The sequence below is a fragment of the Ostrea edulis genome, chromosome 5, assembly GCF_947568905.1.
Source record: "Ostrea edulis chromosome 5, xbOstEdul1.1, whole genome shotgun sequence".
NCBI lineage: Eukaryota > Metazoa > Mollusca > Bivalvia > Ostreida > Ostreidae > Ostrea > Ostrea edulis.
The window spans coordinates 15,181,431-15,194,553 of record NC_079168.1 but is presented as its reverse complement, the minus strand read 5'-3'; the positions used below and the strand labels follow the sequence as shown (position 1 = coordinate 15,194,553).

At 34.3% G+C, this 13,123-nt stretch overlaps 1 protein-coding gene and 1 long non-coding RNA gene across 7 annotated transcripts; one reads left to right on the top strand and one right to left on the bottom strand.

Annotated features, from left to right (window-relative positions):
* Nucleotides 1-1,633: 1,633 nt before the first annotated feature.
* Nucleotides 1,634-12,854, top strand: LOC125649683 (calmodulin). 6 transcript variants are annotated; one of them, XM_056166780.1, is made up of 7 exons: nucleotides 1,634-1,680; nucleotides 1,852-1,931; nucleotides 2,040-2,172; nucleotides 7,331-7,361; nucleotides 8,734-8,877; nucleotides 9,728-9,970; nucleotides 12,083-12,854. In XM_056166780.1, the coding sequence occupies exons 3-7, from the start codon at nucleotides 2,170-2,172 to the stop codon at nucleotides 12,109-12,111; spliced, it is 450 nt and encodes a 149-aa protein (XP_056022755.1). In that variant the 5' UTR covers nucleotides 1,634-1,680; nucleotides 1,852-1,931; nucleotides 2,040-2,169; the 3' UTR covers nucleotides 12,112-12,854. The 6 variants fall into 6 exon arrangements, with proteins under 6 accessions (XP_056022755.1, XP_048733349.1, XP_056022754.1 ...); XM_048877392.2 differs by having other exon boundaries at nucleotides 11,647-12,854; XM_056166779.1 differs by having other exon boundaries at nucleotides 9,728-12,854.
* LOC130055159 (uncharacterized) lies at nucleotides 2,094-8,734 on the bottom strand. Its single transcript, XR_008803431.1, has 2 exons — nucleotides 4,609-8,734; nucleotides 2,094-4,471 (listed from the first exon to the last, which is right to left on the bottom strand). It is a non-coding gene; the product is annotated as an uncharacterized LOC130055159 (long non-coding RNA).
* Nucleotides 12,855-13,123: the final 269 nt, after the last annotated feature.

The window sequence follows — 13,123 nt, the reverse complement described above, 5'->3', positions numbered from 1 at the left end:
CTTCTGTACATTTAACTTTGTTTCTTCAACCCCATTTTGTTTGAATTTTGAAATCATTTTGTGTTGATGAAGTTGTCAAAATGATTTGGTGGGAGTGTAACTGTCAGCGTTTAATACGGACTTTTTTGTGCATTATGAAAAGTGAAGATAACGAACAGTGATCAATCTCATAACTCCTACAAGCAATACAAAATAGATAGTTGGGCAAACACGGACCCCTGGACACACCAGCGGTGGGATCAGGTACCTAGGAGGAGAAAGCATCCCCTGTCGACCGGTCACACCCGCCATGAGCCCTATATCCTGGAGTGTACTAAGCAAACTTGCTAGACCAGCTGAGAGCCGCCATCCGTGAAAAACGCCGAGGTAAACTCTCTATTTGAATCAAGGTGTTTTGCTGCAACAGGACAACGCGAGAATCACACTTGCAAAGTTGCAATGGATGCTGTAGAGCGAAACGGGTACATGAATTAATACCACACCCTGCCTATTCGCCTAACCTAGCTCCTAGCGACTTCTTCCTATTCCCAAACTTGAAAAAGAATATCCGTGGACGTCATTTCGGGTCTGACGAAGAAGTCGTGACGGCAGTTGAGTGGACCAATGGCAAGAACCCTGACCGTTATGAACACCGTTTGTCTAAGTGCATCACATTAGAGGGCAATTACATCGAAAAAGAAGAGATGGATCTCAAATGGAATAAGTTAGCTAGGCTGGTTACTTATTGACTCGTCCTCGTGTGTGTATATATATATATATATATATATATATAAAAGCACGAAAACCCAACAACACCCTACTTTCTTAAAGTGTCGGATCAGAGAAGATACAAGGCCAGTAAGGAAATTTATAAAAGCATTGAAAAGGCCACGACACTGTTGGTTATTTAAAACTCAAATCAGTACAACAGTGTATTATTCTTGTTACCAATGTAGTTTATTGATACTTGTCGTTTTTCGTGGTGTGTGTTATTTGTTTATGTAATATATGTCTCTTGATAGAGACGCGGGTTGCGTCAAATATTTGAGTTTTAAATAACCAACAGTGTCGTGGCCTTTTCAGTTCTTATATATATATATATATATCTTATGTACACCCCCCCTCCCCTTCTAGGTTGAATTTACTTTTATACAGAATCAATAAATCATCCAAAATTTCAGTTTCTACCTTCCGTAAGTTTTTAAGATGACCATACATATTAATTAGTATCTCACAAGTGGTCATCTCAAAAGCTCACAGAAGGTGGAAACTGATTATTCATGTAACAACTTATGAAGCTGATCGGTGGGGAAAGGGACATGACGTTTTGGATAAATTATTGGTTCTGTATAAAAATAATTTTGATGTCATTTTAGAAGGGGGGGGGGGGGGTTATGTAAATAAGACCTATATATACAAGCTATGCCTGTGATACTATACGTATCCATGTATGTTGGACTTCCTCCTATGAACAAAATAATAATAGGCCTAATAATAATAAAATAATTGACGGGATGAATGAATTTCTGGATCATTACATCAATGCTACATAAAAGTTTAAAGTAGGCAACTGCATCGGGAGCAGGTCCTTTGTATATCACTATAGGCCTAGATCTACATGCATCTTTATAGATCAATATAAATACTGTATTATAAAACTGTCGTGTGTAAGACAGATTGTATAACTGAACGCATACAAAGGTAGGTAGGTTTGCAATAAGTGTTCATTATTTGTGTATAATGTATTTCTCACACATATCAAGTATACTGAAGTAAATTGATTTCATCAAATTCATGACGTTTCACTCCTGCGACATACGTACAGTATAGATTGTGTTTACATCTGCCGCAGTGCGCGTTGTCGCATTGCAGGTGAGAGTTGGCCAATGAAAACGTGCGTTACACAGAAATCGAAGATACCGGTTTATTTCCTTCCCGCGACTTTGATCTTAGTAAGTGAAAATAGTTCCCATATTTCATTAGGACTTTTGAATTGAATTTGGGAGGAACATTAAAGGAATTTGAATTTTCTTTCATTATTTTTAAAATTCGTTTTTCAGATATATTGTTTCTCGCTGTTATCCTCTTAACAGGAAGGAAATTATTTGCGTGTAGGGATACACCATCAATTGAGCTCATCATCTGCACGACGATTGTCGGGTTGCCGCTTTATTTTCTACTGTATCCGCTATGGTAAGTTGTAAATTTTAGCCATCGAGCCACCATTTAGTTAATATTATGGTGGAAGAGACTTGTATATTGAATACTGCGAATATTTTTTGGATTTTCATGGTTGACACAGAACAACCGGCAATGAAATGTTTACATTCATGACGACTACTATAGTCCATGGAGAGCTAACTCACTTCGTCTGTTAGATTTATTATGAATTTAACTATAGAACAGACAAGAACATCAGAAACAGTGTATGTTGGTCGCGAACACTAATTTCAATAAACTAATTGTGAATTAATAGATCATACATCAGCATGACAAGTGGTAGGCTTACGAGTTGCACTCTCCCGAAATTCCAAGTTGATGCAGCATTCTCTAGTGAACATGCTCAATGTGTAATGTTGTACAAGTAATTGAAATTTTAATTATTCTGATTCAAGAAATTGATATTTCGGAATCATTGCTTTGTATATTGTTATTTTAGTAATAGTATGTTGTTTTATGGGGGAAACACTAAACAGGTCCAGCCCAAAGACTATTTCTACAGGGTCTATGTAACATTCTCTAATGAACATGCACAATGTGTATTGTTGTACAAGTACTTGACATTTTATTTATTCTGATTCAAGTAATTGACATTTTAGAATCATTGCTTTGTATATTGTTGTTTAGTATGTTGTTTTATGGGGATAACAGGTCCAGTCCAAAGACTATTTCTACCTACGTAGGTACTTATAGCTACCTTGGTACTTAAACCTACTCCAGGTAGCTATTTTTACCTACTTTTTCCTTTACTTGCATTTCGTGGCCAAATGCAGGAATGGCGCAATATGGTGTATACCAATTTTTTTCATTCACTTCCACTGATGATGAATACCACAAAAATATTGGGAGAAAAAAATGATTACTTTTTAACCTTTCATATATGCATCAATAACTGCACCCAGTTCCATTTTCTAGGAGCTTGGGATCAAAGCTACGTGATAAAAAGTCTAGAATGTCTTGCAAATCTATTAATTTTAAAGTTTACCTTCATGCATTTCCTATACATTCTCCACCCTCATAAAGTATTAAATTTACACTCCGAATTTTGCCATGCACATGCACAACATGATACATAAAACGACTGACCTGTTTAAAAGATGCGCCTTAATTATTATTTATTTATATTTTTAAAAACGGGTAAAAGTAGGTAGAATTAGCTACTTTAAGTAGGTTTAAATACCTAGGTAGCTATTAATAGCTACGTCTTTGGACTGGACCAGATAAAGGTATTGATATTCTTGGATACTTCCTGGATTGCCAAAGGGGAATTAGAATAAATTCACAAAATTTAGTTAAATGTTTTTAGCAGCAATCCATATATAACTAACAGTGTTATGTTAACATTAAAACAATTATTTTTGTATTTAATAGGACTCTAACCTTGTACACATGTCATTTTATATCTGTACATTTAAAGAGACCTGTGAATGGTGCAAGACAGTTGACAATCTCATAGTGTATCAGCATATCTGTAAAGTATTCTGCGATCAACATGAATGAGTATTAAATATTAAAGAGTTTTAAAAATATGGGTAAAATTACTGGATACCTGTTCATTTGATACAAAAAATTGACCAGACTAAAGTTTAGATTTAATACCAGTGTTCGAAATTGGTTTAAAACTTTGTATAGACCACTGGTTTATGTGAAAACAAGATGAAATAGACCTCATCGAATTGGCATAGACCACAACATTGAAAAAAAATAACCCAAATTTAATACATTTTCATTTATTTCTAATGTACTTGGAAAGCATATTTTCTTTCCATTTCAATATCCTTTCCTCATAGCGTTTATCAGACGTCGGCTGAACATGCAAGGTCCTTTGGGATAACTTTATTGCACTAAATCTAGAAAATTGACATAGACAATTTGGTCTATCTCAATTACAATTGGCATAGACCAGTGTCAGTTGACATAGACTCAGTCTAATGGTCTACGGTTAATTTCAAACACTGTAATACTAGATGTCTAAAAAATTAGATTGAGTATAATCCTGTGTTTTGTCACTTAATGATTTATTATTATACCCCCCGCAACAAGTTGGGGGGGGGGGGGGATACTGGAATCGGGTTGTCCGTCCGTCCATCTGTAGATGCAGTGGTTTCCGGGCTCTAAAGCATTATCCTTTCCACCTACCGTCACCATATCATACATATGGACTACCCATGGGATGAAGATGTTCCCTATCGATTTTGAGGTCAAAGGTCAAGCGCACTGGACATCGAAGTAGCAATATGGTTTCCGGGCTCTAAAGCGTTATCCTTTCCACCTACCGTCACCATATCATACATATGGACTACCCATGGGATGAAGATGTTCCCTATCGATTTTGAGGTCAAAGGTCAAGCGCATTGGACATCGAAGTAGCAATATGGTTTCCGGGCTCTAAAGCGTTATCCTTTCCACCTACCGTCACCATATCATACATATGGACTACCCATGGGATGAAGATGTTCCCTATCGATTTTGGGGTCAAAAGGTCAAAGGTCACGCGCACTGGACATCGAAGTAGCAATATAGTTCGGTTTGTCATGCCATTTGTTTTTTACACTCAGAAAAGAGGTAGTTTATACCTATTACCAACACCCTTTGGGAGATTGGGGTAAGCGGGGGGTATTCTTAGTGAGCATTGCTCACAGTACCTCTTGTTTGATAAGGAATGAAAATCTTTGGTTTGTTTATTGTCTTGATTAATAATCTATGTCATCTGTTTTTTCTTCTTCCTGGTCTACCACCTTCTGTGTTCTAGCTTAAGTTTTACCTTTGACAGCATTTGAATCAGCAACGTTCTTGAAATCAACATTAGAAATATCTTTGTTTGCAATGTGTTACTAAGAATGAAAAAAGTTATAGATCATCCTTTGCTCTAGAATCAAATATTAGTAAAATATTTTGGTATGCAACATGACACAAATTTGTCAACACTGGGTACAGAGATATGCTTTTATATCAAAACCTAACATAAGATAGCTGTGACCATTCATAAAACTGATATCTCAATAAAATTGGGGTCATGAGTTGGGATTTTCATTAAGATAACCCAGATGATAAATTATGTCTCCCTTCTTCCTTGGGGGGGGGGGGTATTGTTTCTGTCTATCACAAAATCTTTTGAACGTTTCTGCTCCAATATAATATGCAGTGTTAGAAATTAACCATAGACCGAGTCTATATCAAATGACAATGGTCTATGCCAATTGTTATTGATGAACCAAATTGTCTACGCAGATTTTCTAGAGACGTCTGAGAAATATTATGAGGAAAAGAGGATATTGCTATGGAAATGGAAAGAAAATATGCTTTCTAAATACATTAGATGTAAATAAAAATGTTTTGAATTTGTTATTTTTTCAATGTTACGGTCCGACCGGGTCTGTGTCAATTCGATGAGATCTATGTCATCTTGTTTTGTCATAGACTTGTGGTCTATACCGAGTTTTAAACCAGTTTCGAACAGTGAATATGGCTTATCAGATAGACTTGAAACTCTGTACAATGTTTCATTGACATTTGTAGATGTTGAGAGAGGAGGATCCAATTGTTATCCTTTAAGTTAAAGTGGATCTGAGGAGTGGAGGATGTAGAATAATTTGTGAACACTTCTTCTAAGGCATGTTCAATCTACCGAGTCTCCTGAATCATAAAATGATGGGCCCGATAGGGTAAAATATCAGTTTACTATTGTGACCGGTCATGTTGAAAAAATAAACAAGAAACTTTACCCTTTGAACCGTTACTGGGGGGAAAAATGTAAAAACTTTTAAACACTTTTAAACTGCATGATGACTGAAATTAATCTCTATTTATTCTAATAAATAAATTGACATTGGAGGTGATTTTTACAACTTCTACTCGTTGCTAATTAAAAATGTGAATGTGTAAAATTTTGTTTTGGATAGATATAAACTGAAATCTTTTGATTTAAAAAAGTTCATTTGAATTAAATGTAAGAAAGTTTTATCAAATAAATAAATTGCACCATAAGCAGCCATTTTTCGGTGTTGATGTGTGCGGGAATGTCTCTAGTATTCAAATACGACGTCTCATCCTCACAGAAAGATGTCCTTAGAGAAAAAAGGAAAAGGTAGGGAAGCAGATATGAAACAGAAATAAATAAAATGGTTGAGGTCTTATTCTAAATTGACTGAAGAATTTCTGAGAAGAACAAAAAATGTTGTTTTAAAATAAGCATCAATGATGACTGAGACTAACGACTATTTTCTAATGAGACAAAATATATGTTTTAGTTTAAACTTGATGTTTGTCATTGAGTTAAGTATGGAGAAGCTATTAGTTTTTTTCTGGTAAGGTGGTCAGGACTAGTGGATGTAAGGTCAGGTCTAGTAAATGTAATTTGAAGTAGCCTGACTGGTCTGGTACTTAAAAAATTTAAAGTCAAACCCCGATTGCTTATAGGAGTTCATAATGTCTATGTTCCTGCCCTTGCTTTCTCACCCATACCATGCAGTACATTAAGGGGTTGAGATTTTATTTGGAGCAGTTCCAATTTAGGGAAACATTTGTATTTTTCATAAAAACAATCTTTAGTTACTAACCAGGTCACCAATGACGGTTGAATACACTTTTTAATAAAGACAAAACAGTACAACATTGTATTTTTTGAGATGATACATAATTATTATAAAACGCTTGGTCTGAATTTATTATTAGATTACCAGCCCACAAGGCATCTTGTTGACCAAGATTCATTATCTCGGTGTATTCCACTGACCTTTTATTTTTCAGACCTTGCCTTAAACATGCTGCTGATTTTAATGTGTCATCAAAATATTTCATATGTTGCAAACTCTGCACACACACCTCAAATTTATACTCAAATTTGTGATACATTTAATTAACTTGCTTTAAATTGCAAGAATGATTCTAGTGTCACTGTGATTGCTTTGAACCAGAATTTAGACTTACAAAATGTATCGCAATAACTGACTCATTAGATTTAGTCAACTGCTGTAGGCAGATCGTGGGAGTGGTGTACTAGAGCAAACATGCAAGGAAAAAATTAAATGACGTGTCTACTATTGTGAATGACATATTTTAAAAGCTGTCAAATATGGTGAGTGATTGGTTCAGAGCAAATAAATCATGTCTCGACTTACATATTTTTCAGGCAGATCAACTAACAGAAGAACAGATTGCAGGTAAAATCTGTTTTATTTTGATTTCACACCCCCCCCCCCCCCCTCCCCTTCGGTTTCTCATTGAAATCATAGTTTGTGTTTATTATCTTTTTAAATTAAAAAAAAAAAAAAATACAATTGGCAAATCTCTGTACGATTTTTTTTTAACAAGGTGTGTTATGTAGTAATGTTACGGAATTTTTAGATAGTGCATTTGGGTATCTACATTTACGCTGTGTGATATGTTTCCTGTTAGTTAAGTCGCACATGGGCGAAGATTAGCCCAATTAGGAAAATCCGAAAAGCATCATGTGCCATGTGGGGATTTATTGAAGGGATAAAGGCTCCCAATCCCACAAATAAACGAAAGAGAGAATACAATATAAACTATGAACTAACAAGAAAGAGAAAATTCCAAATTTCGTGGAAGGAAAACCGACCGTGGTTGAGTTAGACGATGAGCTAGGCATGTTTTGCACGTTCCCCAAGCATGAAAAAGGAAATGGAACACGAGTTACAGTACATGCAGTGAATAATAAATAATAAAGTGAATATTTCTGACAAAATGTGTACTTCGTTATATGGGCTAGTAGATCTCATTCTGGGCTGGTGAAATTTGAAAGTTGGTAGCCCGTTTGACTACTTAATTTTAGGGGTTAATTTTAATCCCTGTAATGTGCAAAAACAAAAGCATGAAATGCCAGTGAACCACAAAATAAACAGCAACCGAATTTACTGTCCGAAGTTATAACACCATGTGTCCGAAATAACAACACTATTGCCCATAATTACAACATTCTACCTGACTTTTATTTATGGCACAAATAGCAGAATAAATCCGATGAAACCCGAGTGTTCGTAGAATCAACCGTTTTAAATGTACAATATGTCTATGTTCAGTGGTTAGATAATGAGCATTTCTGAAATACATGTAGTACTGTCTAAAGTATCAACACCTTCCCCTAATTGCTAAATGCAGAACTTAATGCAAGAACCGACTTTACAAGTTTGACGAGGAAACGTGGAATGATGTGCTTCATGACGTTTTGGTATCGGGCTCTGTTGATGGTCATGGGGATTCATATGAAATAAAATTCTGCTGGCTAAAAGAAAAAGCTTTTTACCTACCAACTCTGAAATTTAGATTCGGAAGAGGGGAAACAAACATTTTTAAATATGGTCTGGCATATATGTTAATTTTGAGCCCTAAGACATACTTCAAACGGTGATACCTATATGTACTTTGGCAAATGGCATGGTACACATACTTCACATTGTAAGAATGTCTTTTGGTTAGCAAATAAATCATTTGAAACTAAAGGCATTTAGACCTGAGAATTTTATGCTTTTCTGTCAACTTCAATAATTTTCAAAATGTTTATCTCGTTGGTAGAGTTCAAAGAGGCTTTCAGTCTTTTTGATAAAGACGGTGATGGAACCATTACAACAAAAGAATTGGGGACAGTGATGAGGTCACTGGGTCAGAATCCCACAGAAGCAGAACTTCAGGATATGATCAATGAAGTGGATGCTGATGGTAATTGATCCACTTATGTCATTTGCATGGAGGATTAATTTTGATGTTTCAAGTAGTAACATTCAATGAATTTTGCAAGAGTCCTTGATGCTTTAACATGCATTAAGATCTGCTCTCAATTAGTGTTGGCATTTATCGGATGAAAAATGATGAACAGAAATCCAATTATTGATTATTATTGGTTTCTTAATATATATAAATTTATTAGAAGCAAATAAATTAACATAGCAAAAGTAAATAAAAACAATGAATCTTTAGATAACAAACAAATAATTCAGATTTCTTAGTTTGCAATGAGTCTAATCCGAGATTCCTCTTGACTCTTGCCCCCGCTTTTATATTGTGACATGTGCGGGGGAGAATCCGATTGGACTCCATGTTGAAAAGTGGGAACTCAGTGACACCAGCTGGTGTTGCTGCTTTACCTACCTCTTACAGTTTATTTCATGGATCTATCTTGCAAGAAGCGAGGATTCAATTATCGGAAGATTATTCTACAAATACAGTGATTTTTCTAAAGGGTCCTGTGGCTTTCGAATTGGGAAAAATTGTCAAAATTTTGATGAAATTGGGAAAACCTAGACATTGTAAATATGCTAAATACATCATATCAAACAAGAAATCAAACACAAATTGATGGCATTCTTCTTTTATGTTTAACTTTCTTTTTAAAGTTCTTACAATTTTCATGATTAATACGATGCTGTCACCGTTTAAATGGCCCTATAACTGACAAGTGAAGGATCAGTTGCATTAGGTTGTCGCCTCACCATTCAATTTTTTTGCGCATGACGTCAGCACATAAACACACAAAATTCCATCGGTTAAATATGATGTTGCTTTATAATAGGAAATGGTACAATAGACTTCCCAGAGTTTTTGACCATGATGGCAAGAAAGATGAAAGATACAGACAGTGAAGAAGAAATTCGAGAAGCATTCCGAGTATTTGACAAAGATGGAAATGGATTTATCAGTGCAGCTGAGTTGAGACATGTGATGACAAACTTAGGAGAGAAGCTCACAGACGAAGAGGTGGATGAAATGATCCGAGAAGCAGACATAGATGGTGACGGTCAAGTTAATTATGAAGGTATGTTGATAATAATGAAAGGAATAGATCTCTATGTTGTACTGAACCATTCAGAGAAGTTCAGCCATCCTACAATGTTAAAAGCCACCTACTTTGAATATTATTATGTAGAAAAGATTTTCCTGTAGTAGGTTATATTCTTTATATATTTTTGCTGGATAAATATTTATGTCAAAGTAGAAGTTTTGTAATCATTTATGGCATGAACAAATTCATTATGGTTCAGATTGTTTTGTATTGTGCATATGTTAGAATATATTATGATAGACTGATGTATTCAATGGCATGTTGCTTACCTGCATGATACCTTGGAAGTGAAATTATGTTCAAAGTATGTGTTTCAAGTTAAGAGGGGACAGAATACTGGACGCTTTTCTTTGAAAATGGGTGATGTGTATAATTCTATAAATGATTTGTTTGGTAAGGTTTTGAAGAAATCCTTGTAGTATGCTGGAGCTGTTCCAAAACTATTGGACTAGTGTTGTACTGATTATCAGAAAACTTAAATTGTTGACAAGAAAAGGATACTAATTTCGATAATCGATTTTTTCCATAATCAATCATTGATGTATATACACTTTTATAGAATGCCTTCTGTAATTAGCCCGTTTCTGCTTCTGCAAAGGCTACTAGCACAAAACCCCGAAAATTGCACATGTATCTTGGTGCAAAAGCATCCATTATTAAAACAAGATTGAATATGAATTCCAAAACAAACATAACTGCCATTCATGGGCGCAGTTTCGGACGTCTGTGCGACGACCCAGTTCACTTTTATCACATGACTTTTTGATATGGTTTGTTTTGCGAAACAAGTGGGAAATCGACCAAATTTCTATTAAAATGTAAAACAAAAATCATGTATTTTTCAAAGAACATCAGCATAACAGATTTCATATATATGTAACCTATGTCAGTTTAAAATCATAATTGATTATCAGTTTTCTATTCTAATATTTTGTTCTCAAAAATTGCAAACTAAGCTATAACTTTCACAGAGAAGCAGTGTTGGAAACTAAAATACCAGAAACTTACTTCTTACCTCACTATTTTATGCTAATTGAAAATAAAACCAGGGGTGTGATTTTTCTTCTTTTCAGAGGAAATCCTCTGATTTGCTCAATTTTCAAAAAAAATGAAACACTCTGGAATTGATCTAAAGTGGCAGGAAATGATATTTTTCCAGATAGGGTGAGGTGTTTTCCTCCCTTTTTGACCAGTTTTCCTCTGATTTCTGAGGAATTCAGGAACATCCCTGATAAAACTCTTTTAATGAATGAAAACTGGATAATTCACGAGCAAGAAAATGTTTAACTCCATTTTCTGCTGTATTGTTTAGCATATGCAAATGTAGCATGGTATTTTGAAAATAATCTTGACTGACTGAATTCAAACTAAGAAGATGAAAATGACACAATGAATTAAGATACTTAGCTTTGTGATTATGATGAGAATGATTATTGGTTGCATGGAATTCTATTTGAAAGTTATGAAGTAAAAAATTATAGTGCTTGTTTTACATTGTGTGAAAACTTATTTAAAAGAAATGAAAGGGAAATAACTGTTTACATATAAATGAATTTACATGACCAATGTAAAATTCTGATTTGCGTTTTAAAGATAATATTCCCATGTTAATGCATGATGCTGAGTTTTGTGGTGTGTTCTTATTTCAGAATTTGTGGCAATGATGACATCAAAGTAGATAACTACCATCCATAGTGTGCCTAGTTTGTTGGACCTATAGATCAGAATGATTGTCACTGCAGCTATATGGCATGTCAGGTGTTAGAAGAATGGCAAATGCTTGTATAGCTAGGCTTACAGTTAAAGACAGTCTACCATTATTTCACTCTTTAATTATTGTGTTGCTCTGAGGATCAAGGAACATTACTTAGTGCTAGTTATTATGTGTACCTTCCTAACTGTTGATATTGTTATTAGTTAAGGTGCTATGTCTTGGTGCAGTTGTGCATCTTGCCTCATTGTCGAAGTTAAGGCACAGATAATGATAATCGGTAAATTCAGGATAAATTATTTAAAGAAAGACTACATAAATTGGAACTAGTAATTGTTGAGGGATTGTCAAATGTTCTTTTTTATTTATTGCAGAGTTTGTTACGATGATGACTTCAAAGTGAGAGAGAAATTTTGATATTTTCTGTTCTCTTTAATTTTGTAATAATTGCAAATAAGAAAACAATTGTAGAAAAAGTGTTTGTTCAATATTTTGAAAATTAAAAAAAAAGAAGCAAAAACAGAAGATAATGAGAAGTTTATGATAGAAACAAACCTCCTGTTTGTACATTTAAATATGTAGCTAGTCATATTGTGCAATGCAGTTACAGTTTCCGTACTTAGATCATTGATGGAATTTAGAAATTCTGACCACTTTTGTTAGCAATGTCTGTTGATCTTTATGAAATGGAGTTAGAAGTATGGTGTTCACTTTAATTTGTATTACAATTCCAAATGGTATAAAAGATTTGTTTATTGTTTCTTATTGATATATTTTTCATTATTTTATATTTTATTTACTACCATTACTGTATATGAATTCCCTCATACAAAGATACTGGTTGTTTACCAGGTCAGGATAATATCATTGAAGTATTCTTAATCATTTCGTGTATGAAATGAGTAATCTGATTAGATAATAATAGTTCTCATTGATGTTATATTTTTTTCTACGTTAGTGCACCAAACAACGCAAAATTACAGAATTACTACCTTTATAGACAATTTATTAACAGTTCTTGTTCATCAGATGTTCATCCTTCAAATTCAGGAATGCACGTCAAGTGTATAAGTATTGTTACGTCACCTATCATGTTGTTTATATCTTCATAACATGATATCCTGAATAAATGATGTTGTAAATTGATAAGGTTGTTTGTTTTTAGGTCACAACAAACTGATTTGTGTGATCTGTTTGGTGAATGTTATGTGTAAACATTACAAGAATTTCAAACTTCAATTTATTCTGTATGACATTGAAAAGGAAACAAAAATTGTAAATTTTATGACACTGAATAGTGTGTGTCGTGGTTAGTGTTTTTGTGTTGCACTCGTTTCAAATCGGAACCTAGAAATTCCATTTAGAACATACATGAATATGAATCGTGTTTGTGATTCATTTGATGAAGATTTTGC

Coding starts and splice junctions, on each gene's coding strand:
- LOC125649683 (XM_056166779.1), top strand. Junction 7,362..8,733: donor AACAGAAGAACAGATTGCAG/GTAAAATCTGTT, acceptor TCTCGTTGGTAG/AGTTCAAAGAGGCTTTCAGT. Junction 8,878..9,727: donor CAATGAAGTGGATGCTGATG/GTAATTGATCCA, acceptor GCTTTATAATAG/GAAATGGTACAATAGACTTC.